The 27,182-nt window shown below is 34.2% G+C and overlaps 1 protein-coding gene across 2 annotated transcripts; it reads right to left on the reverse strand.

Moving 5' to 3' along the window:
- Window positions 1–1,848: 1,848 nt before the first annotated feature.
- SNX6 (sorting nexin 6) lies at window positions 1,849–27,182 on the reverse strand. Of its 2 annotated transcripts, XM_070931377.1 has the most exons (14): window positions 27,135–27,182; window positions 26,941–26,988; window positions 21,824–21,928; window positions 21,044–21,154; window positions 19,295–19,416; window positions 18,461–18,584; window positions 15,335–15,430; window positions 14,034–14,139; window positions 13,507–13,582; window positions 7,973–8,012; window positions 6,847–6,933; window positions 6,179–6,338; window positions 4,688–4,773; window positions 1,849–2,674 (listed from the first exon to the last, which is right to left on the reverse strand). In XM_070931377.1, exons 1-14 carry the CDS (start codon window positions 27,138–27,140, stop codon window positions 2,621–2,623), a joined length of 1,221 nt encoding a protein of 406 aa, XP_070787478.1. In that variant the 5' UTR covers window positions 27,141–27,182; the 3' UTR covers window positions 1,849–2,620. The 2 variants fall into 2 exon arrangements, with proteins under 2 accessions (XP_070787478.1, XP_070787477.1); XM_070931376.1 differs by lacking the exon at window positions 27,135–27,182 and having other exon boundaries at window positions 26,941–27,102.

The raw sequence follows: 27,182 nt of genomic DNA on the forward strand, positions 1-27,182 counted from the left end.
GAGGAGTTTTTCCTAGTCGCCTGATATGAGTTTGCTTATTAAGACTTAGAATTCTGAATATGGATGTTGGTAGGTTTTTTTCTAACTCTTTAGGTACGGAGTAATCAATCATTTTAATTTTAAATTATATTGTATGCATTTTCCTTAATAAATGTCACTTTCAAAATATTCTAGCCTTTTACCAGTAAAATGCTGTAACATATAACAGCACATAAAGATGCAGTTCATATATCATCCCATAACAATGTTTCTCAAGTTCAGTATTTGAGATTTTGTGAACTCCCAGATTTCCCATCATTTTCTGATTATTTAATTGGATATAACAGGGTGCTGGATAGCAATAAAGACATATATATCGCTTCAGTGCTTTACAGCCCTCTCTAAACAGTTTATAGAGTCAGCATATTGCCCCGAACAATCTGGATTTTCATTTTACTGACCTCAGAAGGATGGAAGACTAAGTCGATCTTGAGTCAGTGAGACTAGAACTGCCAGCAGCCAACAGAAGTAGCCTGCAGTACTGCATTCTAACCACTGCGCCACCAGTGAGTTTTCTACATGCTGGATGTTAGGAGCCAAGAAAATCAAACTCCTGTTTTCAAGATAGGCTTGTTCTTGCAAACCTCCATTAACTGATAACCTCTGGTGCACAATGGGAAATGAGCAATTTTTCTTGGCTTTATTAAGCCTCAGTACTTTTAAAGATCATACAGCATGGGAAATTTTGTATCGCAACTACAAAGAGTTTAGCAACACAGAGTACTGTTAATTCTAAAATACATGCACAATAGACTTCAAAGTCTAGATTTAGAAATACTGTTTAAAATGATAATCTCATTCACATGTCCTCTTCTTTTCCCCTCCAGTCATTCCTATAAATAGTACTTCTGAAGTTTGATGGATTTTCCTTTTCTTCTTTTTGAAGAGAGAGGGAGGAAAAGCTCTTTTTCAGTCACCCTACTAGTTCCAATTCCTCAAAGATACATGAAAGATTTGACTAGACCATTAGTTCCTTCAGTATCCTATTCATACTGATTTAGAGCTTCCAAAGACTTTTTTTATCACATTTCTATTAATATTTAGCTCAATCATTCTCTTCAGTTTCTTACTGGCAAATAATGCTGTTGGAGAAGATTGAACCAAAATAGGAGTTGAGTAACTCTGCCTTTTCTGTTACTAGTTAACTTCTAAGCAAATTCCTCTTATAAAGGATTTCCTATGAGTCAGCAGTGTGATGAAATTCCAAAGAAGGCAATGCAATTTTACATGTGTCAACAGAAATTTCCAAATCTGGGAAATAATGATTCAAAGTGGTTCATAGAGTAGTAATGAACTATTCTATATTGTGATCAGATCTTACCTTAAATAGTGTCCAATTCTGGACACTACACTTTAAAAAAATTAAAAAATTGAAACAGGTTGAGGAAGACAACATGTTCAATGGACCAGAAATTATGCCATACGAAGAGAGTGAAAGAACTGGGAAATATTTAACCTTAAAAACAACTGAGGGAAGAAATGAAGGATATCAAGATCTGTGTTTTTTCATTCCAAGGTCTAAAATACAGAATAAGCGATTGTAGAAAGGCAAATTCTAATTGAACGTTAGAAAAAATTCTAACAAAACAGATTGACTGAGAAATTAATTACCCAGTAATTAGAGCCCAGTTGATGGGCTCTGTTTCGTTGAGTATATTCAAGTGGCAACTAAAAGCTGTTTGTGTGGAACACTTTAATTTGGATTCCTCCTCTGAGCAGGAGACTGGACTTGAGGCCCCAAATTGCCTTTTCCAACCCTGTATTCTATATGATCCACTAAACATGTGTCTCAATGTATATATAGTAGTATGGAATCAAGTATTTATTTAAAAACAAACATAATTAAAAAGTATAAAGTGGAGACAATTGTCAGATCACCAGGCTTAACAATTACAATGATACAATGACTTGTGATTTTAGAAAAATTCAATGATTGCGCTGTTTATTTTACAGTAATTGGGATTAGTCTACAAGTTAAGGCAAATATACTAATGCATTTGCTTTTTTTCTGAAGTTGTATTATAAAGATTACATAAAGTTTGCTCCAAAATTTCTAGGAAATGTTATTTGAAAAAGTTAAGATGCTTGATAACAATATGTGAAATAACCAATACAATGCTTTACAGTAACATTATCCAAACACCTAGTGGCAATATTTAATTGTTTTGAAACCATATGTTTCAAATCAGCTTCAGACATTACAAAGGTAGTAAAATAAGAGTGGCAGCAATATTTAACACTAGCTTTAAACAAAAACATAATTCTATTGGCTACTCTCACAAAAGAAAGACTCAGAACATTTGGTTTCTTAGACAATAAGAGTGTACAGTGATTAAATTAACGTGACTGTATGTAGCAAATATATTGTTGCTTCATATAATTTGGAATTATTCTGATACGCTTATGTGGGTTTTTTTGGAAAAAAGGAACATGTTTGTGTATCCTTTGTCACCAAATTCACCAAGTTGTAAATATTAACTCATTATCCTTTGCCACCAAATTCACCAAGTTGTAAATATTAACTCAAAGTCGTAAACTCCAGTGGAAGGCAGCCCTTATTAACAGGATGACAGATTCTAGTTTATGTATCACCATTAAGCACTGCCAGACAACTCTGCAACAGCTGTAAATTGCCCTGTAGTAATGAAAAAAAAACAGAGGTCACTGTTAATTTGTGATTTCCTCCTATCTCAAACTAGTAATATTATTAAAGATGTATATCATTATAAGTGAACTGACAAGACAGTATTTTATATAATCCAGTTTCAGTACAAATCATGCTGGGATTTAGTAGTTTCATAAACTGCTCTTACAGCTGTTACACATTGCTAACGCTGGCATGTTCAGCTAAAGTGCAAGTGGAAGCAATTTGATATTCATTTTTTAAATTGCAAATATTCTGTTAATGTCTCAAATTGGTACTGAAAGCAATGACAATATATAATAAAACATAAATTCAATACTTAAAACTCAATTTACCAATTAAAATGTAAAGATTAAGATATACAAAACTAAAAACAAATTTACTGCCGTCATTTTCTGAGTACTCCAATGATTTCAACACATTATTTGATTAGTGTCTGCCAGAATCCCAGAATTCTCAGCAATTGTCATATTGTTTTTCAGGAATTGTGATAATTAAAACCCACACAGCAGAAGAATACCCAGGCTGGGGAAGTCTGAGTGTAGTTATTTTTACTTATTAGGCTTATACGCTAGTAAGTTCAATCAAAGTTGACGCTCAGTTTTCAAAGATTGTTTTAAGAAAAGAAACATTAAGCTTAAGTAACTTTACAGATATAAAACAGACAAAAAGACTGAATTAGAATTTAAGAAAAGTTTTAAATGGATTAAGGGACCAAATAAACTGGGATATTAGGACTTTTGCTAAAGTCCTGTTGAAAAAATTAATAAACAAAACATTTCCATGGGAATGCATACTGTTTATTCTACCAGAAAGATCATTGGTGGAAAGTTGAAAACAAAACAGTAATGAAACCTGAAATTTCATGAATATAAAAATGGACCATTAGACGGAATTAAAGTTTCAGGCAAGAAAAAGAAAAGTGAAATCTGCAAAATGAGAAATAAAGTTATGACATTTGACACATTTTTAAGAACTGGGAAAGAAATTTATAACCAATCTGACAGCAATTATCGCTGTACCTGAAAATGTATTTTTCAGATGATTATAAAGAAGAAAGAAATATGTGGCAGACAAAACTATGGAAGAATATATGGATAGACAGGATGAAGAGGAGATACAAATATTAGTTCATAGAGAAATATGAACTAATATGGGGGGGAGAGAAATTGAAGGTTATAAGACAGATATCATAGAATGAAAACACACATGACACAAAGATTTAAAAGGTGACAAAATGATAAAGAAGGAACTGGGCAAGGATTTATTTTTTTATTTACAAAAGGGATTTAAGGAAAAAAAATATAATAAACTAAAATAACCTGCTAAACAAAATAGTTTATCTAAGAGACATAACTTTATCTCTTACTCCTTTTCACTAAAACATCTATCCAACATCTATCCATCACTGCTGCTATGAAAGCCACATCCCCATCTTTCCTTTTTTTTTTTAAATTAAAAAAAAGATACTTCTAGTTAATGAGTTGGAAAATGGAAAAAGCACACAAACTTGCAACTTATTATGGATGCAAATCAGTGGAGGGTTGCCCCCGGTTCAGACCGGTTCTATAGAACCAGTAGTAAAACTGGCGGGAGGCTCCGCCCACCGATGTTGACGTCATCAGAATGCTTCTGCGCATGCGCAGAAGAGCGCACATGCACGTGAGCAAAGCAAGCGTGTGGCCCCATTGCGAACTGGTAGTAAAGGTAGGTAGAACCCATCCCTGATGCAAATATAACGGATGCCAGAGCTTCCATTAATTTCAACAACACTCACTGCTTCAATTATTAAAATTGATTCAGAAATAAATATTCTGTATTAGAGGTAACCCTGAAATGTTAATTCAAATTGAGATTGCTCATCCTTTGTCTTACAAAAGGCTACAATCTATGTATCACACGTATTTAATTTCCATCTCAATTTTTAAATTAAGACATATTGTGTATTCTTTTGGCTTTTAAAGTACACAATATTTAAATTACAAGAAAAAAGAAAACAATGACCTTAGCATGTTTCAGTTCCAATTCCGCCAGTTCTACTAGATTCTTCCGGAATGCAGCAACTCTTCTAGTTTTAAAATCTATAAGTTCTGTGGGAAATGAAAAGATTTGGCATTTCAGTCATAAAAATGTAACATTTAAGAGAATTCTGCTTAGATCCAAACACAAAGTTAAATCCAGCAGCTCTTTTATAAACTTGATTTATGAAGTCTAATAGCATTAAATCTAGCCAAGTGATTTTACATAATTAAAACATGAAGTCATCACTGTTTTGTGTAACAGATAAAAAATTTTTTAACAGTATTACAATCCATAATCTTCATCATATTTGGATAGTCTAGGATAAAAACTTACTTTTATTTTAACTGGTTTACATTTTCTAGCTACAATTGCCTATCAGTCTTCTATTGAGAAGGAACTCAGATGTTAACAGTGAGTTTCTGGCAGGTAATCTGGTTAAACATTCAGTGACCCTAACTTGATTTAATTACCATTCTAAGCGCTTTAATTTTGTTAAACCTATCAATCAGCATTACCATTTCTGATTACAAGGACAATTTAGCAAATGTATTCTATATAAAGGCATTTTCTTATAGGAATAAATACGAACTAATGAACAATACTTATTTTTCAGGTATTAAATACATTAAAAAAAATTTCCATATCTTACAGAATCTTAAATGTTAACAAAGTATAAGCTTTTGTGGATTTCATGATACCATTTCATGATATGCTGCTACTAGTACCTACAGAAGTATTGGATGGCAGGGGGACTGAGAGTGAAGGGAAATGTAAACAATATTAGAAGTAAATCAAATGCAATAGAGATATTTCATTATTATCGCTCCTTACCACTGTCCATATAGCCTGCATTTCGTTTCCTCTGAACCCTTAGAAATTCACGACTCCTCAAAATGTAAATACACATACTCAGTCCTCGACTTAAATTGATCACTTACTGACCATTCAAAGCCATGGCAGACCCTTCCCCCAAAAACTATTTAGACCTAGTTCCAAAGTTCGGCTACCCCCCAGGTCACATGACTGCATGTTGGTGCTTGGAAACCAGCCCACATTTACAGGCATTTGCAGTATTCTATAGTTACATGACCACGATTTATTTTGCCAGAAACTGGTATTTACTTTCAGTTTACTTAACCATTGGGTTCACTTAACAACCGCTGTATTTGCTACACGACCACATTTGCTTAATGACCACCACAAAAAAGGTTATAAAATCAGGTCAGTCACGTGATGACCCACTTTATGATCATCCTGACTTACAACAATAATTGTCAGGCACAATATGGCCGTAAGTCAAGGACTACCTATATATTCTTGTATTTCAGAAGATTGAAAAATCTGATGGAGTGTACTGTAGTCCACAATACATTATACCATAATTAACTTGTTAGCCTTAAGGTGCCAGAGGACTTACTCTTCTGGAAATTAATGCATTATAAAATTTGACAATTTCCAAGACTATTTCAGTACCTTGTTTTGCTGATTCAGATATTTTTTCAAATTTATGACAGCAAAGCTGCTGAGTATTTTCAGCTTGCAGTACATCTTTGTTCTTTGCTCTTGCTTTGTCCAGTGCCTTGTTAGCATTTTCATAATCTACCAATGACCTTGATCTCCTATACAAAAGGTCCTGTAATAAATAAAAAAGGAATAAAATCCAATTCTGTGTATTAACTTTGGAAAGAATACTTTAAAGGTTGATCCAATGTTACTCCAAATAGTATTTTTACTCTATTATTAAGATAGTCACTTTACAAAACTATTTTTTTTTCCTATCATAAAAATGAAAGCTCATTTCTTTAAGGGGAACTATATCAGAAAACAAGTAACTACAAGTAACCAACTGAATCAATCATCCTGTCTTTTTAAAAAAGTAACTATAGCGCAAGAATACTTCTGTTTCCATTATGCTTGTTTCATTTCCCCATCCTCACACACATCCAAACTGAAAGGACCATATGTTATGAGTTTTTAGCAAATATGGCTTAGTACAAACTAGTGAATGGGAGCATCTAAACACTATTTTAGCACATCAAATATTAGTTCTATTGAATTCTACTTTCTGAATATTTTCAGGCTGTTATTCTATTACAACATCAAATTTACAAGATACTTTTCCAACCAGAAATTTAGTTCACCTTTGCAGCTTGTGATTCTCTTAGGTAGTATTTTAGAAGATCTGAGAGTTTAAGATCCTCATCAGCAGATACGCGGGCCTCTACTTTCTAAACAAGAAAAGCAAATCAGAAATATTTTAGGCACTACATACCATCTCCATTTATAATGTCCCAATTACATGCTCCTACTTTATTATTAAAAGCAGACATTTACAGAAAGCTATTGTCTACATCTTAAAATGCCTGGTCATCGCAACTCAAATACTATATAGTAGAGCTAAAGGAGGTTCAGAAGAGGCAACTAAGATGAGCAAGGAGTTTCCCTATGAGGAAGATTGTGATATTTTGGACTTTTTAATCACTCGATTTCATTGAGGGCCGCACCCGGGTTGTGTTTGACCTTGGGGGCCGGAGTGGGTGTGGCCAGCTTGTGTCGGGGGCACCTGTGGCCCAAGCGCTCTGCCAGAGAAAACAGGCTCCCGAGCTTCAGTTTTCGGCCGCAATGGCCTCCTGCAGTCCTCTGCCAGCAAAAATGGAGCTCAGGGGGGCTGTGGTCCCGAGTTCCATTTTCAATGGCAGAGGGCTGCAGGAGGCAGTCCCGTATGAAAACGGAGCCTAGAAGGGCTATATGTGGCCCTCCCGAGCTCAGTTTTTGCTGGCAGCGGCACCGCTGTTTCCAAGTTGGCCCCATGGGTCAGATCTAAGCACCCCACAGGCCGTATCTGCCCCATGGGCTGCATCTGGCCCACAGGCCTTGAGTTTGACACCCCTGGTCTAAAGAGTTGAATAAAAGGAGACATGATTGAGATGTATAACATTATGCATGGTGAGGATAAAGTGGACAAGCTATTTCCTAAAATACTGACAGTGGTGATCCCATGGATGTTCCTCTGATCAAACAGAAAGTAGGTAGTACTTTGTAGAAGTTTGTGGTCTTTATTTTATTCATATTTCTGTTGTTACAGTCTGTTTTTGTTGGTTAATTAAGTAATGTTTTACAAGTTTGGACAGGAGGTATTTCTGGAAGCATAAGTAACACTGAATAATAGTAAGATGTCACAGGAACCCAAACCAGAGAAAAATATCAAAATCTGAAGAACCCGTGAGTTAACCAAATTGAAATTTTGCAATCTTTCATAATACATACCCTTGTTTTATCAAACAATTCAGAAACTTTCAGGAAAAATCTGTAAATGAAAAGTAAATATAGTAAATAGTTTTTTGATCATAATGTTGTTTATAATTTATGGTGGATATCATTCCATATCAATAATTGCCTGATGAACAACATTATCAACTATAAATAGAAACTACTGAATCATGTTAACTTTCAATAGTTATCAAAGTAATTTCCTTAATGTTTATAAGAGTTATCCCTTTCCTAAATCTTCAAGATGGCATACACCAGGGCTTCCGATCTGGCTTCCATCGCCACCAGACGGTCCTCTGAGACCGCCAGCCCCGTTGCCTGTAAAGAGCCGCCTTTACATCTGAAAGGCAGCTCGAAAAACTCCATTTCCTGAAGGAAATGTGAGACAGAGCAGGCGAGGGCAGGTAGAGCCCTCTGCGAAGTCCCCAGAGTTCTTTTTTTACTCTTGGGGACGAGCAGGTTGTGGCTCCCTATTTCCGCTCGCTGCTGCTCCGGGCTTCGGGAGAACTCTGCCTTTTTGCAGAGCTAGGCGCTGGAACTGGACCAATTAACGAAATTAACAGATGGACTAATTAAAAAGGACGAGATTTGGACTTGGGACCCTAAATCGCAAGTATTTTTAATGATTTTACAAGCGTTTCAGAGTGAAGGGAAAAAAAAGTTTAAAATGGCGACTGCTGAGGCTTGAGAAGAAGAAAGCCGAAAGTGAAAGTCCTTCCATAACAAGCTACAAAGTAGCGGAATAAACAGTGCTTGCTAGAATCTGGAAGAAAAATATCTATTTTAAGTTTCTTTTTTCTTGGAGATTTGTACTTAATCTTGCTTGGGGAAAAGTTTTCTTTCTTTAAAAAGAGTTTGTGTGGCAGGATGGCGTTAAAACTAATAAAGCCTGACAAACAAGCAGTGAGGGGGGTGTTCCCCCATTTACAATTATGTGAACAAGTTCTGAGCTTACAGACTCAGCAGAATGGCTTTAATTTAAAAGAATTTGTCCAGGAGGAAATGGCAAGATATCACGAGACTGTGAACCAGAAACTTGAAAAATTTAGGCAAGAAATTTAAAAAATGATACAACTAAAGTATGATAATTTGCAACGAAAGATTGTAACAGTGACTAATGCTTTTTCAGAAATTGTTATAAAGATGGATACAAATATCAAGTTATTCGAGTCTAAAATGGAAGAAGTTCATGATAAGATTAATAATTTGGACAATAAAATACAAATAATTGAAAATGATTTGACAAATATTCAAGACAATAGTTTAGAAGTAAAGTCTAAAAAGAAAGCTGCTCACGAGACTTACAATGCAGAAGATATAAAGCAAGGGATTGAAAAAGAAATTACAATGATGAAATACAGGCTCACGGAATTTGCGGTTAGAATGAGAGGGTTACAGGAAAATAATAGAGATGATTTAAGAAAAATATCTGCTCAAGTTCTGGCCAGGATTTTAAAGGTTCATCCTGAGGAGGTATCTTGTAAGATTGACAAGGCTTATAGAGTAAATTCTTGGATTGCAAAGCAAAGGCAATTGCCTAGAGATGTGGTGATTTATTTTACTGATAAAGGAATAAGAAATGATATTGTGCAAAAGTCTTTTAACTCCACTCTAGAAATGAATGGAATGAAGATCTGGATATATAAAGAGCTGCCGCCTAAGATTCTAAAAGATAGAAAGAAATTTGGATTTTTTGTGACTGAGCTAAAGAAACAAAATATCTCATTCAGGTGGGACGTTCCAGTTGGTATAATATTGAGATATCAAGGAGAAAGATATCAGCTAAATACTGTTGAAAAAGCGGAAGAATTTTACTACAAGGTTCTCCAAAAGCAAATCAACAAGAGATAGAAATTCAAGATAAGCAAAAGGAGGTGGAAGTAATGGAAAAACAACAAGTTACAGAGGTCCCCATAGATGAGCCGCTTCTGGATTCTCCTTCAGAGGTCTCAGCTGGACTATTTATAAATACAAGAGAGGCGGCTCTGGATTCTAAAGTGATGACTTATCAAGTTACAGACCAGCATGGAAATCAATCAGTTGATATAAAACTCATAGAACCAGAATGGAGATTTAAGCCACAAAAGCAAAACCAACAAGATCAAGTTATAGATCAGCATGAAAACCAAACAATTGATATACAATTTATAGAAAGGAAATCAGGATGGAGATCTAACCCACAAAAAGTCAAGAAAAGAAGAAGCAGGTCACACAAAAATAAAAACTTTTAAACCAAACAACAGTGTAATGCCAGTTATTTAAGAGATGATTGAATATATGAAAAGATAGTTGAGGCGAAGTATTGGTTTATATTATCCTGAGGAGAGTGACAGACTTCTGTAGTGCTGTACTTTTGGGATGTGAAAAGGGCCTTAAACTGAAATGATTGGAACTATCTTTTTTTTTTTTTGGACTCTTTGATAAATATACTACGTTTATGCTGAGCTACAAGGCGAGAGAGTTATGGAATTGGGACACGCAGATGATCTGGCTGTTACCCTATTACGGTGGTTGGAATTAATAATTTGGATAAAAGACACCTCTATAGACACTATATGGAATACAAATATAAAGTCACTCGGGTGGTTGTTTTTTTTTTTTTTTTTATGAAGATATTTGCTATTGATGGGGGCAGATGGTAATTGAAGATACCGAACATACTGTTGGAATTAGGATGTGATGTTACCCTAACATGGGTGATGGAGTTTACAATACAGCTGAAAGACATTACAGAAGATATTATATGGATTACAAGCTTCAAGTCTTTTTTAAGAGGATTTTATTTACATAAGGGAATATTTTTTAGTGGTGTGGGCAGAAGAATAAAGATATTATGAATTATTAAGTATGGTAGTCTTGTAGGAAAGTGGGTGGAGACAGGTTAGTTTATTGATTGTTTAGTTTAAGAAAAGGGATATTATGTTTAGATATGAATATATGTAAAAGATTTGAGTTAAGAGATATAACGATGGGGGTGAAGGAAATGGGTAGACTATGAATTGAATAAATGTTAAATTAGGATTTATTATATAGTTTTATAGCGGAAGGTTGCTTTGAAATGTTATATTAATATACATAAAAGATTTGATTTAAGAGATATATGTATGGGGGGGTAGAAAAAGGGTAGATTATGAGCAGAAATCGCTAAACTGGGAGATATAATAATATTATGCTAAATTAGGAGTTATTATATAATGTTATAGTAGAATGTCATTTTGAAATGTATAGTATAAGGGAGATATGATAATATTATTAGAAAGAAAGGGTCAGTATATGGGGATGGAGTAAGGGGACGGTAAAGTAATATATAATCTGTTATGAATTTGGGTTTTATTATGAAGAAGCCACAGGGGGAGGGGAGGGGGAGGGGGGGGTTAGGGAGGAGTGGGGGAAAAAAAGGGGGAAAAAATTTGTATTTGAAAAACTTTTTCAATAAAAAAAAAAAAGATGGCATACACCAGGGGTATCAAGCTGGATTCCTTTGAGGGCTGGATCAGCATTGTAGTTCTCTTCTGCAGGCCGGTCTGGGGTGGGGGGTGGGGGGGTGGGGAAACGGGACGGATCCCTCCTGAAGCACCCTGCCCGAGGATGGGTGGCTGTGGCTGCCAGAGGCACCACGGGCCATTCCTTTGCTATTTCCAGGCTGGCCCACAGGCTGGATTTAAGCACCCCAGGGGCTGGATGCGGCCAGCAGGCCTTGAGTTTGACACCCCTGGCATACACTGTTATCTGCCCCAATTTTTCTTTAATATAGCTCTAAATAATAGGCAGAAACTACCTAATATGACTCAATGTCATCCAGTGGACTTTATAATTTGAAGAACGTGGTCCCTCTAAGCCTGCTGGAATATCCAGATCATCTTTGAGACACTTCAAATGGGCAACAATGTGCCATCTAGACCGAAGTGTTTTTCATCCTACCATGCACACAACTCATGTTCAGTGTATTCTTTAGAATGGAATCAAGAATACTGACATCAAACAATGTAAGCATGGCCTGCAGATCTTTTACTGTTTGCTCTGAGGTTCTTTTCAATCTCCTAAAGTATCATATATCTTCGGATGACTTATGGTTGTTACTTCATGAGCATTAAAAATCTTTTTCTGGAGTTCCTCAAAAAGCTTTTACTTGGGGGCAGAATTCATTTCTGTAAACCTTTCTGAAGAACAGACTCTTAAGATTATAACCATGTAAATCAGACAAGGCTATGTACAATTTTTAAATAACTAAACAAAGAAATATTTTTTTTAATGGAACCTCACATCTCACTGGACCACCTGGCTCAGTTTACTGTATTAAGATTACTTTATACATACTTTTTCCAATAAAAAGAGTGAATATTCCCTCAAGCTGTTCAACACAAACATGAGACAGCATTTTGGGTGATATCTGTTTAATCAGGATTACAAACAGTTCTAAAAGTTCACAACTGCAATTTTAGCTTGGAAAAGAAAGCAATAAATTGGATGAACAGATTTTTTTTTTTTTTTAAAAAGGAAAGCTTAAATGTTGGAATCATGATATTCTTTTATAGCATTCTGGAATGAAGTTCAAGATTTGAGCAGTCCCTACTCTATTGGTGTTTTGAAGAGCTTGAAGACCTGTCTCTTTGCCCAGGCCTCTGGGTGTGCATGACTGAAGCTCCCCTTTTTTATTTTACCTTTTACCTAACAAACCATCTGTGTTTGCTACCTCTGTCATCATCTTTGATCCATTTTGCTTTGTTATTTTGTTTTAAAGTTTTTAACAATTTGTAAACCACTCAGTCACTAGGAATTGAGCTGCATGTAAAATTAATAAATTAGTAACAGCAATGGTGGCGACTGAAGATAGCAGAACTGAAAACTGAGAAAGCAAACTTTCTAGTCTAAGGAAATAAAAAATGAAGATCAAATTGGCAGAAGAGAGAAGAAAGTAGTACTGTGGTTCAATCAGCTTCATGCAGGAAGCAAAGACCCAATATGTGAAGGACTGAGAAATAATTCTGATCACAGAACATTGGGCATTCTCAAATATCCTATAAACAGCAAAACAAAAGCAGAGCAGAGAAAGACTACAGTACAGAATCTATTGCTAAATCATATTGTGTGGTTGGAATAGGATCCAAAGAAACCTAGCCTAAAAAAAACAAACCAAGAGCTTATTATCTGGAGATGTCTCTCAAGCATTTGCAATGGCAACAAAGGACATTTAATCTAAATTGAGTTAAGCGGTCCCTATTATTTCAAAAATCTATCCTTAATAAACATAATTTATTTTATAAGATTTTTCAATTTATCCCTTTACCTACCACATATGTACATAAATTCTTTAATGTACAGAAGTAGCACTTTGTAAAGGTAACATTCTCTAAATGTAAGATCTACTTAGAAAATCTGTTAATAACTATGGCAGGGATTTTCATAAAGCTAAGTCCAAAGTTGAGAGAAAAATAGCTGAAATTATTACATGATATGCACATCAATTTAAAAACATTCAAAATTATGTGCTATAATTTTTTAAAGTTATGTATCTTTTAAAAGAGACTTACTTGCATATATCTGTGGAGTCCTGTGTTCCCAATGTATATAATGAAGAACCAATTCTATTGTAGTCGTCTGCAACATCTGAATAAGAAAAATACATGGCATTAAATTCATTTTATATTGTTAGATTTTCTACTTTGAGCATATTTGTACATGAAGTGCATCCACAATTTTGAGAGCAGCCATGTGATTCATATTCCCAAGAATTCTATCTTCTTTAAAGTCACACCTGTCTTAAATCTCAAAACTTATTTGGAAGATATAACAAAAGCTCAGGCAATATCTATTTAGCATCAGAAAATTCTGCAAACACAGATAAAAAAGAATAAGACACAGTTTGTCACTTCCATATTTGGTCTTAGTCCTAATCAATCAAATATTGTACCTATTTTTCCAAAATACCATTTATCCTTGTCATATATTCCAGATTTATCCCATCAAATGGAATCTACAAACTAACAGTATTTTACAATTTAATGGTATTTATCCTAATGCCCCCAAAATACTTTCTAGGTATTAGCAGGCAACTTACTTTTGTGGGATCGTGTCATTTTATCAGACTTGAGAGAGGAATCCTTGACACGATTGTGATATTCTACAAGGAATGTTCTTTCATGTTCAAAAAAATCATCTACATCCTGTATGCCAAGACATATCAGAAGTAAAGAGTAATTTGAAGAGAAGCAGTTTATTTTTTACTGAACAAATGCCTCAAGATAAACTAAATTCAATTGTAGAGACAGCAGTTACATATCCATAATTACAGTGATGCTTAGTAAATTCCAAATTTTAACACTCAAAAAACCCCAATAATTCTACTAGAGTAGCATTTCAACATACTGATATAAAATATTTCTAGATCATTTCTTTTTCTAAAGCCCAGATAAATAAAATAACACCAGACATAACAATTCTGGTGAAATGGGATTGCCATGTTCTAAATTGTACTCCAGCATAACCATTGACAGCCTGAAATTTTCAGCCCATCTGAAGAACACCAAGTTGGGAAAAACAGCCAAATCCACCAAGCTATATAATGTATAAGTATAGAAAGGAAAATTATTCATATTTATATAAATATGAAAATATTGTTCTCCTTTTCTGTGTTTCTTCCAGTTTCACATCTAAAAAGGTAGAGAGCAAGAATCCATTTTGTCTTATAGGAGTCATGCACCAATAGAATGGTATAAATAGAATACTTCTGAATGACAAAGTTTGGAAATGTACCCACTAGCATAGAAGGTTAGAGGAAATAGTGGAGCACAACTTTTAATGTATTAGTATTTTGTGACCGAACATACCACTTGTGTAAGATTGCCCATACTGTATCTTTAAAATTCTAAGTATTTCCAATGACCTGTCAAAGTTAGAGATCCTTAAACTGAGAATGCCATTTAGCCCACATAATTTAAGTTGCAGGTATAAAATGAGAAAATTATGAAATTATGATTACTTTGGCAAGCATTTTAAGATTAGATGGATAGATCTGATATGGAAAAATGCTACGTATTTATGCCTCATCTCTGCAGGAGTCGAAGGGAGTAAACAGACCACAAGAATCATCCTATAATTTCTATATCCAGAAGGACAGAAAGCAAGTTTCAATTCCTTCAGGAAAGCTAAAAAGATCAAGTGCTGCAAGAGTCCCAAACAAGGTACCCCAGAAATTCTTAACACTAGATAGATGGAAAACCAATGGTATGTTGAAAAGAGCTACACTTTGTATACAAGAGTTTTCTGTAAATTACTTGAGATATATTCGTCTTGCAAATTATTTAAATTCATATCTTTGAACAATACTCAGAAATGATGCAATGGATTTAAAAAGATCACCTTTACTCCTGAAACAATGACACCATCAGCAGACTTAACCATGTTTTTAAAGAAGTCTTCAAGTTTCTCTTTCTTATTTTTTCCCCGTACACTCAACTGAAATAAGACAAATGCATAATGTAAGTTTACTTTTTTCAATTCAGAGATGTTATTAACTCAAAGCAGTTCTCACTAAAGATAAACTATTAGAATGTTGTATCATTTTCATTTCCACCTTTGTACAGTAAAATTTCATTCACTACCCAGTTAGAGTGGATTTTAATGTGCTTACTTTCTTATTTATTAGATGCATTTCTAATGTATCAAATTTCTTCCAGGATTTCAAGGTAATTTAACTGGATAGCTCCCTTCATTTTACCACATCACAACTTGTGAGTAGGCTGGGCTGGTAAGAGTGACAGGCTCAAAGTAAATCAATGAGTTAGTTACATGACTGAGGCTGGACTTAATATCCCCAATTCATCACATTAACCAAACACAGCACTGATTTTTTTTCAATATTTGTAGATCTATTGTAATTTTCTACTGTATTGCATTTATTTCAGGTTTTATAGTGCCAATAGTTTGTTCTAATTCTTGTAATTTGCTAGGAGTAAAAACTGGGTATTTAAAAATTATTATTAATGCTACATCCAAGTAAATAGCAATAGCAATAGCACTTAGACATATATATCGTTTCACAGTGCTTTACAGCCCTCTCTAAGTGGTTTACAGAGTCAGCATATTGCCCCCAACAATCTGGGTCCTCATATTACCAGCCTCAGAAGGATGGAAGGCTGAGTCAACCTTGAGCCTGGTGAGATTCGATCCGCCAACCTGCTGGCAGCCAGTGATCAGCAGAAGTAGTCTGCAGTACTGCATTCTAACCACTGTGCCACCATGGCTCAATAGGACATTTCAGTAGATGACTAGGTCAGAAAACTAACATGGTTTTTAAGAAAAGAGCCTTGGTAGTACAGTGGTCTAAGGCACCCTGTTATTAAGCTGGTTATTAAGACCAGCTGCCTGCAATTACTGCAGGTTCGAATCTCGCCAAGGCTCAAGGTTGACTCAGCCTTCCATCCTTTCTAAGGTAGGTAAATTGAGGACCCAGTTGTGGGGGCAATAAGCTGACTTTGTATAAATATACAAAAAGGATGAAGGCTATTGCTGAGCACATTGTAAGCCGCCCTGAGTCTCCGGAGAAGGGCGGCATATAAATCAAATTTAAAAAAAAAAAAAGAAGTTCATGTTAAATACTTTACTTGTATATTTGAATTGCATTTTATTTTTAGAAAGCAGGTATTCTTTTAGATAGCTGAAATATGTCAAAGAAAAAGATGTATTATATAAAACATTTTACTTTTTAAAATGCATGACTGCTTTTTAAAAACTTATCATCATTACTGATGGACTATGGCCAATTTACTGTAGTCTCCTCCAAAATGAGCATCCAACCACCTATTTGTGGATTCCTAGGTTTCTGTAGCAATCATGGAAGGTTAATCAAACATTTTACTGCTCCATAGATAAAAAGATGTTTCTGGAAATCCCAGTATCAGAGTACAAAAGCATTCTCTATGACTGTTTATCAACAACTGAGAAACAGCATCTCTCTTATATTGACTAGCAATCATTAATCTATGTAATCCTATTTTTAGAAATAGCTATCACCATATTCAATAACAAAAAGCTTCACATTTTGAATATACATTGGTAGAGAGGCACTTTAGCCTGAAATAATTGCTAATCAATGTTACTGGATGATCCCAAATTCTAGAATTTGGGAAAGATAGATTTTATTAACATTCTCTTGATTGTGCATGTTAAACCTCTAGGAAGTCCTGCTTTAGAATACTAATGCATATAAAATGCTTCGGTCCTATCATTTGGCTGTTGTTTCTTGTAAATATTCATTAATACAACATCCTTTGAAATAACTTCAATAGAAATGTTCATTTCAAATGTGATTTCTCAGCAGATTATTAGAGAGAAGTATAGTACTACCCATCTATAGTCAAATCTTGTTATTCATAGTAGTTGTGTTCTATAAAGTTGCCAAAACACTGAATTAGTGAATAGTCATCCTCAGCTGGGGACATGCAGATTTTTCCCAGTCTCTGCATGTTCACAAATAATGTGAAAATAGTGTGAGTATTGGTTGTGTGGGGGAGGGGGGGTATTTTGGTTTTATTTTATGGAATCCCAAATAATGATCAATTATATTTCAATTTTTTCATACCACCACCCAAAAAGGCATTTTCTGTTTTGTCATTTCCACAATTACAACTCAAAATCCTTTTTTTACCTGGAAAATACAGAGTTAGAAATTCCCCTCCCTAATGAATCCCATTTATGCCAGCTTTCACTTCCTATTTTATTACCAGTCCTCCCAATCTGAGAAACCATTTTTGATCTCATTTTAACCTTGAATTAACATGAAAAAAAGAAAGACTGCTACACATTTTAAATTTAAATGGGTTTTAAATTTAATGAATTTAAATGGGTGTATGTGTGTTTTAAATTGAGGGCCAAATTTTATATATCTGATTTTAATTGGTTTTAAATTTTATAAATTCATGTGTTTTAATATGGCTGTACACCGCCCTGAGTCCCTTGGGAGAAAGGCAGTATAGAAATTTAATAAAACTAAAACATTTCCAATTTTACTGTTAACAATTTTTCTACTTCCTCGGGGAGCTAGTCTCCTTGCTACCTTTTACTGGAAGAGCTGTCAATGTTTTATATCTCTTCATCTTTTGCATTTTAACTTCTTTGATTCCTAAGAGAATGGTTCCTGTTACCCTTACCAAAGTTTGATCTCTGTATGGAACATACCCAATAATTTTTAGAACTGCCATATCCTCTGCTTTTTTTTAAAGAAAAATCTATTAAATGGGACAAGAAGTTTACTGCAGAGATCATGCTGTTCCTTCTTTGTGAAGACTTTTTTGTATTTTTAGATGCTAATTTTAGCCATCATGTTCACATATTTTAAAAAGAATTTATTTCTATACCTTATATTGAATTTTATTTAACAAAAAGCACCTAAATCTTAATATAGTGCTCTACAATTGCTCAATATTATGAATATATTGTTTTCTGGATAAGCACAGATGTTTTTTTGTGATGTATTTCAGTACTCACATCCTGATTATATTCCAAAAAGACATGGAAATTTAAGTCCTTTCTCAAAATGGGATGAGCTGCTACACGGCATAAGAAGACTTCATGCATAGCTACTGTCTTTTTGAAGATTGCCAAGTATTCTCTAAATATAAAAAACAATATTATTTTGTAAAAGTGTTTCTGCATAAAAAACAATAGATTTCAAAACAAAATGCAGCAGTTAGTTGGATTTAATTAAAAGAATTTTTTTAAAAAATTAATCAAACTAAAGAGGAATTTCAAACAGACTAATAGAAAGACCACAAATTCTTTGTAGGGAACTAAAGGAAAGTTTTCTTCTCCTAAGCTCTCGCTATTCCCTAACAGCTGAGAGTTAAAATTCAGAATATCCAAATATCCAACTATTTTGCTGACAGAAGGTATTACTCAGAATGAGGTGATTTTTCCTCTTTCCAGGACCTCCACAACTTTCCCCTATAAGAGATACATTAATCACCAAATATCACTTTCTTCCTTATTCTGATAATGGTGGAAGCTGGTTTGATATCCCACAAATTACCTTAATAAATGTAAGTACTTACTGTCATAATCATGTATTTTCAAGTATACAGAAATTAAAAACGCATATACATTTCATTTTGCCTGTTATATACAAAATAGGCACTGATCTTTTAGAAGGAATTTGCATTCTCAGTCCATTATAGGTAGTTCTTGAATTTCAATCAGTCAAACCTTCCATTATTTTAATACAAGCAAGATATTAATTCAGCAATCAAAGACAAGTATGCCAATATGCCTGACACTTCTAGAAAGACTTGGAGTTGGAAATATAAAAAAAAACTATACACATACGCTTCTAATTCTTGCTTCATCTTCGTAAATTCTTCCTTAGTCATGGATCCTTCTCCTTCACCAAGCTTCTGCAATTTTTCTCTTGAAGCATCAAAGTCAGGCCTCGGTGGCGCTGGTGGTATCTGTCACATGAGTTGATCAGGTTTATTTTTAAATCTTATACAGTGAAAACTCTTTGGATAAGCATACCGTAAACTATGTAAGAACATTAACACAAACCTCTTTCTTTATACTGTCCGTTGCATTAAGACAAAAATCAATCTTACTTCAACTTCATTAACAATTTATTTATGCATTCTGATTTAGCATTGTTTTAAAATATTTAAGTATTATCTTTCAATAATAGTTCAAGATAACATGTTTCCTATTCCAATTATAATGCTTATGAGGTTCATGATATTATGAAAAAGGCATATTTTAAAATATATGCTGCATCTGTCATAAATCAGCATGGGTCATTTTAAATCAGAAATTCTTTCAAGCAGTTTAAATAATAGCATCCAAAAATTAAGTATGATTATTGGAAAGTTTAGATTCAAGTATCTTTTTAAAAAGTCACTGAGATTTAAACCATAGCCATTCAGTGGCTAACTGGCAATATATAAAACTACAAATGTAGCTAACAATTTGTAATTAATAGTACTTTTTTCTTCATAGTGATGTCACTGAAAAAGCACTATAAAATATGTAACATTATTCTTCCACTACATCCACCGTGCAGTGGTGAAAAACTGATCAAATACTACTCAGGAATATGTGTCATCTTCCTCATTTGGCTTTATTAGTTATCAGGCCTTCCTTATTGCAACAGATGTACTTTTATTCTGGGAAAATAATTTTCAAGAAGTAAAGCCTCTAATATTCCTTAAGGCAAACTTTCTTAGCAATATACCCTCAGATCAATCACCCTTAACTATTTGCCTTATTGACCAGAAATTACAGTAGTGTAATTTATTCTTTTGGGAATAAACAAAGACAAAGTAAATCTGCCTACTACAGCTAAATCAACAGGAAATACTGTTAAAGGAAATATTTAGCTGCAGAAGTAAAAATAAATCGGTACAATTGAGTTTATATTCCACTTAAAGAATTTACAGATGTGCTGCTAAAAGTTAAAATATTCTTATTGTTAATTAACAATTTATTTTTTAAAAATTGTTTCTTACAATTTAAATAATTTAAATAATTAAGCACAATTCTCTAAGACTAGAAATCACTTCTATTAATAGTGCATTCAAAAAACATGCTACTTTTCCTTCATATTAAATCAACTGCCATTTTATTACAGGGAATACATTTCATATTTCTACTTTTGCAGTAATTTATTATGTTGATATCCTGCATACTTCCACTTCAAAAAAGTCCATAGCCTAATAATCAGTTATGCCTTTTTTGAAGAGCAGTATTTCAGAATCTCTAAATATCTCCTCCCTTAACTGCAGCAATAAAAGTAATTGATGTTTCATTACATACAGCTTGTTGTTCTTATCACTTGTAAATCAGATGTAAAATATTAAGATATGGAAAGATCCTGGGTTAAGCAGCAAAAAGGCTGATGCAACAAGTGGGAAATTAAAGTAAGAACTACATCCTGAAATTCTTTCAAACATCTCATTTCATTTTCAGAAGAATAAATTTTTATGAAACATTCTGTGGTGTTTCACAGAAACGTTCAACAGGAAGTACGGGAGCATTTGCTACTGTCAGATCCTTTTCTTACAGTTTTTTTTTGGGGGGGGGGAAACTTACAATGTAGCCTGCATAATCTTCATTCTCAACAAAGGAATCATGAAGCCAGATAAACTCTTCATGTTGTCTGACAACTGAAAATTCATTTTGTTTGAAGTTTGGTAAAGAACTCTACAAAACAAAATAGAATGAACAACATAGTAAGTACTTTACCTCATGTTAATACAAAAACAACACAGATATCTCTTCAGAGTAAATTACAGTATTATACCTCAACCACAACAGATTCAGAAAGCAAAAAATAATTAAGCAACTATAAAGGGGGGGGGGAGATATGGAAATCCAGCAGCAGGTTTGATATTCACTCCCCTGCCCATAGTACAGTAAATCTTTGTTCATGTATATTACATATTTTCACAGAGGAAAAGTGTATTATCAACCTAATCATGCATTAAGACATTTTAAATTTTAGTTAAATCCTACTGAAAGCAACAAGATTGACATCAAAATATTATACAGTAAAAGTCCTTTTTGGGGATCTCAATGCAACAGACTTCACGTGAAATTAACCACATTATATTACAAATTACATTACATCATACCAATGACAAAATATGCCTAATGTTATTGAGTACCTTATATACATACCAATAACCATCATCTGAAATATAAGAATGTCTCAATTTACTGGACTTTTGGTTATGCTGGATATAACCAAAACCTCTCCCATAACTGCTTCATTAAAATGAGATCTCACTACATTTAATCTTTACACAGTAAGCTTTATTTACCTCTTTAAAAATCAATTATAGTATAAATAAAAGCAATGTCAAGGATTACCTTTGTATGAACAGTGAATTTGACTTTGTCCCTTTCACTAAGAGCATCTGAAATGTCCACTTGCAAAGCAGCATCAGTTTGCAGATCTACAGTAACAGCTCTAAGCTAAAAAGAGAAAATTAATTACTAAGGGACATAAAAGCTTATTAGAATGTACTGGATTTTGATTGTACTTTAGCTTAGAAACAACCACATTAGACACTATAAAACACTACAAACTAGAGGGAATGACAGCAGTCAGTAACACAAATCAGCATAAATTTTACTTGTAAATATATGCTAATTTATGTTACTGCCATCATTCTCTCTGATATAAAATTTGAATTTCATTAATGTTTTAAACCATTTATAATTAATTCAAAAATTACTTGCTGATTTGGAAATGATTCAGCATTTCCTTGATACTGACTATAGCAGAATTTAGGAACCTTTTTCAGCTTAATGGCTGAATTAGCATCAGGGAAGCATACTGATTGGTACATGACAGCAATAGATTTCTCCCATTATATGCAACTAAATGTTGAAAAATGAAATACACTAATATACATCAGAGTCGAAGTAACAAGCAATTCAAATATTAATTATGCTAAAATTACAATTGTTTACATGAATACAAGTATTTTTGCTAGAGATCTAAAGAATATTTGCATACATATCAGGCAGAATTCCTTTTAAAGGACAGCACTCATACTTAAAATAATAACTCTTGTAAGTTAAGTTAAATATTGTATGTTTGTTTTAAAGATTTGCAGCATATTATTAGGTGCCATGAGATTTTAAATACTAGAATATTAAACCAAAAGAGATACAAATGGGAACAGATCTCTTAACTTTAATTTTTAATTCTTCCTTTGTAACTTCATTCCTACCTTGGAATGAAATAATTCACTAATGCATAATTTCCCAACACATATTTTTTGACAGAGAAAGTTCGTTCGCTCCCTTACAAAAGAAAGATGTATTGTTTTTCTAAAAAACTAAAATGCAAGCAGTGCATGGGTGTCAACAGACTCTTTAATCTCCCAATTAACACGTCAGAGATTCTGGCACCAATTCTCAGAAAGAACTTGTTGCCTTCAATAACAGAAGTTGCTGCTTCTAGCATGTGTAGTGCATGATGTTTGAAATAGTCTTGGTTCACATGCGAGATCCACAATCTGCAATGACCACAGGATAATTCTATTACCTCCTAATTGCCACCAGTTTTCAACAGCTCCTGCTCTTACTACTGCTACTCTTTCTATCCTTCCCCTCAAGAGGAAGCATAGATTCAAAGATTAACCGTACAGTAAAGTATAGGGCTACATTCACATTTAGTATTAAAACAATTAAGATAAATGTAATACTTACATTTTAAAAGAATTTAAATCACAAATTTAAAACACCTGATTTAATTATGAATTATCAGACATATTGTTCAAGGGAAATATTTTTCTTAAATAAAATTGACTTACTGGCAGCAATGTAAATTTCCTATATTTCTATCACTTCTATTTGACACCAAATTAAGAGTGTAACTTAAGCTTCCACTAAAAAACTCTAGAATTAGAACTCAGCTTCTTTTTCCATTTTTCCATTCAAACTTTTACAAGTAAAAATTCTAAACTCCTGTAATTTTTAAATAACACATGAAACTTTGCACTGCATATGTATGCAAATATATTTATTATTTTGTCCAAGCTTTTAGAAAAACACTAAGATTTTTTTTCCTTCAAAAACAATGCTACTGCATTAATCAGGCTTGATGTTTTATACCAGTGTTTCCCAAATTAGCCAAAACTGAGTAAAAGTTATTTTTGAGTAGCCATTACCCATCACAAGACATTTAAACTTAAAGTTGACTTAAAGATTACAACTTTAAAGATAGTAAAATACATTTTAAAATCTCCCTAAGTATTCATATTAAGATAAAAATTAATTACAATGCTAATTTGTTGAAATGACACGAGGATTATTCAATGATATTGTTTTATAATACAGGTAGTTTTCAGGGTATAACCATTCAGCAACTATTTGAGGTTATATAAGAGTGCTAAAGGAAGGAAATTACAACTCGTCCTTGAAGTTTGATAAAACTCTCATAAGCAGTTTTAAGTAATGAAGGAAAAAGTTTGGGAAAGCAGTTTTACATTATGTGAAACAGTTTTCGGATCAAGCAGCCATGTTTTATCTATTATTCTCATTATGTATCAATATTTACCTTATAACATTCCAATAAAGCATTTCACAAGGGTGTTTTTTTTTTTTTTGTCAGCTGGAGTGATAGCAACCTAATATTTACTTGGTACTATCCATTCTTTTAAAAAAATACTGCTTAGGATCAGTTGGCAAGAAACAGAAACCACTCTCAATAGTAGCACTCTGTCTTCAAGAGTATTTAATCAATCGTTCAGATATTGAATATTTTATAACAATAGCACTAGAATAGCAATATGAAAGCCATTTTGAAAAATATATCAATGCACATAGAGGAAAAAGATTACAGTACTCAACTCTTGCACTTATTTTCTACTGACAAAAGAAAAAAACCCAGGAAGTTAGACAAACAAAATGATGTCTCTTTAAACTACCAAGAGTTGGGATCAGGTTCTCAAGATGGTATCAAATATAATATACAGTAGTACTGTAAATCAGTCAAGTATTTCTATCATTATTTGTAAAACTAACAATTCTTTAATTCACAGAGCTCTAGTTACATGCTTCTAGCAACAAGATTAAAGATAAATAATCTATGCCAGCCTTCCTCAATATGGTATTCTTCATGTATGATAGACTTCAGTTTCCAGAATTTACAGCCAATGATTGGCGAGTAGGAATATTCTTAACAGTTCTGAAGGGCATGCAAATTGAAGTAGGTTGGCTCCAGCCTTCATCGCATGATTTCACTATGAAACGCCTTCTAATATATTCAGAATTTTCCATCAAATTGCTGTTCAGGACAAACTGATCTTAAAGCATTTTTGCCATGGCACCATTGCCCTTTTTCATAATGATAATTAACTATAATTGTGTCCCCAACTCTCTTGAACACAAAGCTATGTTAAAAAGTACAGCCCTATGGGTTAATCCAAATATATAGTTAATTCAGCAGTTTACCCCAACCAGATAAGGCACTATTGCTTATATTATGCAAGAATTAGTCTTGAGAAAAATGTACAGACAATATGATTTATGTTGTTAAGTACAATCCTATGCACAATTACACAATTTTACTGAATTCAGATTGTCTTGCTATGAGATACATATGCATGGGATTGCAGCCTCATCCATCTATTGGTTCAAACCATTCTAAAATAGTCCAATCACATCTAAGCATATAGAAAATAGATTACTATTTATATTATAAATATATCTAATTGGAAAAACTTTTGTATTTCAGAGCCAACTACACAATTTTAGTGAAACATATATTTTAAACCACATATTAAATTATGTAAATATTTACATCCCTGTTTAGAAATCACATAAACATCACTGCTATGCCTTTGCAAATAAAAACTCTAATATTATCTCTGTAATAGAGAACTTGAGATCAATCCACAATCTTCTCCAAAGCATAATATTACCTTAATTGTTCCAAGCTTAAGAGAAAACAGAACTGGAGAAAATAACCAAGTAGACAATGTGGTGTTTCTGTTCCATAGGTGTGTTCACTTTTGAATTTCTAGTATTACTTTTTCAATCAGAATTAAATTTAAATCCATCATTTGAAATCTACATAGTATTACCATAAAAGGTATGCCCTAATTCACATTGAAAAAACCCAGTCAAATACAATTTTGTTCTTCAAGATCTCATTTCAAAATTATAATTTAGGACAGACTATCATTTTCATGTAGTACTTGCACAATTGGGAATCAGGAACCCAGGCTAATTTACTGCCAAACAACTGCAAACCACTAGCATATCTAACTTCTGCATTTTTGAAAAACAGAATTTTATAGCAAATGGGGGAATTAAGAATTATGATGGTAAAGAGTTCATTTTTGCCTAGTTGATTATTTTAAAGCAAAAATTCAGCTTAACTAGTTGATAGCCTAGATCTATACTTGATATTTCTTTCTATAATTTTCTCTTCAAAGTTTCTAAAATATTTGACTATTACTGTCTCTATGACTCTTGCAATGAACACCACACAATATATCCTTATAACTTTCTAAGTCAAAGAAATAATACTTAGAATGGTAGCTACAGAAGAGGAGTCCAACCAAGGTATGGCTCCCAAATTATAATTAAATAGTCCAACTGGCCTGGAGAAACAATAACTTTCATCTAACATAATTTGCAGGATTATTGCAAGGATAAAATGAGAAAGAAAAGAACTCACTATGCATTAATATTTCAAAGTGCCCCTTGGGAAATTAAGGAGCTACGCTAAGGACTAAAGCTAAACTATTATTTAAACTAAAAACCAGGGTACACATATGGCTAAACCAAAATCAAACAAATCACATTATGTTTTAGTCTAATGTATGAAGTAAACCACCAGGTTAAGTATCTTTTGCTTTAGCACGTTATGGGAAGACGTTTACTATAGTCTTTTAACCGTGGTCTGCGATTTCTGGTAAATTACACCACTTTATTTCACGAAACTGACCAAAAACCAATGAAATCGCGATTAACTCTTGGAATTGGAAGACGCATTTACACTCTCGCAGCAAACCATATTCCGAAAAGGAAAGGAGCATTCCGGTTGCCCTTGAGGTAATTACAGCCTTTCTCGATGGTTATTCGTTAACAGTGGTTATAAATTTTTAGCCCGACTTTACAAACCTTAAAAGAAAAAGCTCTCAGAACTGGCACAAGCATCCAGGGATTACTTGACAAATCAAAAGTGGGCCCAGAGCACCGACCGCGGCCCTTTCCTGGTTCCGCCAGACGAGGCTGCCCAGGAAAAGGCCCACTCCCGCCGCCGTCCCTCCCCCCTCCCCCCCCACACAAACTCGGCTGCCCAGCTCCTCCGCCTACCAGCCCTGAGGAGAGTAGGGTCGCGAGGACACCCCCCCCCTCGACGACCCACCCGCCCCCCCCCCACGGCTAAATGAAACTGCCCGCTTCCAGCTGGGGGCAACCTCCTCCCCTCTCCCCCCTCCCCCTTCTGCAAAGGCAGCACTTACTCCTCGGTCCTCCTCGGAAAGGAAATCTGGGCCGTCGTCCGAGCCTTCCTGTTCCCGAGCAAAGGCGGTGGCGGAGCACGAGGTGTCCAGAGGCATCCCCGAGAAGGAAAGGAAAGGAGAGAGGAGAAAGCGACAGAGAGGTTAGCGGCGAGCCGGCCAAGCCCTCCCTTGCCCACAGCTCCCCGAGCACCTACCATCATGGCTGCTCTCCCAGCCCTTCCCTTCGGCCTCGCGAGCGCCGG

The sequence above is a fragment of the Pituophis catenifer genome, unplaced genomic scaffold (assembly GCF_029215685.1).
Source record: "Pituophis catenifer annectens isolate HBS135680 unplaced genomic scaffold, rPitCat1.0.hap2 SCAF_1, whole genome shotgun sequence".
NCBI lineage: Eukaryota > Metazoa > Chordata > Lepidosauria > Squamata > Colubridae > Pituophis > Pituophis catenifer.

What these genes read in the sequence shown, in the direction of transcription:
- SNX6 (XM_070931376.1), bottom strand. Translation starts at nt 27,036, where the DNA reads ATGCCTCTGGACACCTCGTGCTCCGCCACCGCCTTTGCTCGGGAACAG. An exon ending in AAGATTATGCAGGCTACATT is followed by an intron (nt 19,417 to 21,043) that starts GTAAGTTTCCCC and finishes CTCATGTGACAG; the next exon opens with ATACCACCAGCGCCACCGAG. An exon ending in TTTTGGAATATAATCAGGAT is followed by an intron (nt 15,431 to 18,460) that starts GTGAGTACTGAA and finishes GTCTTATTTCAG; the next exon opens with TTGAGTGTACGGGGAAAAAA.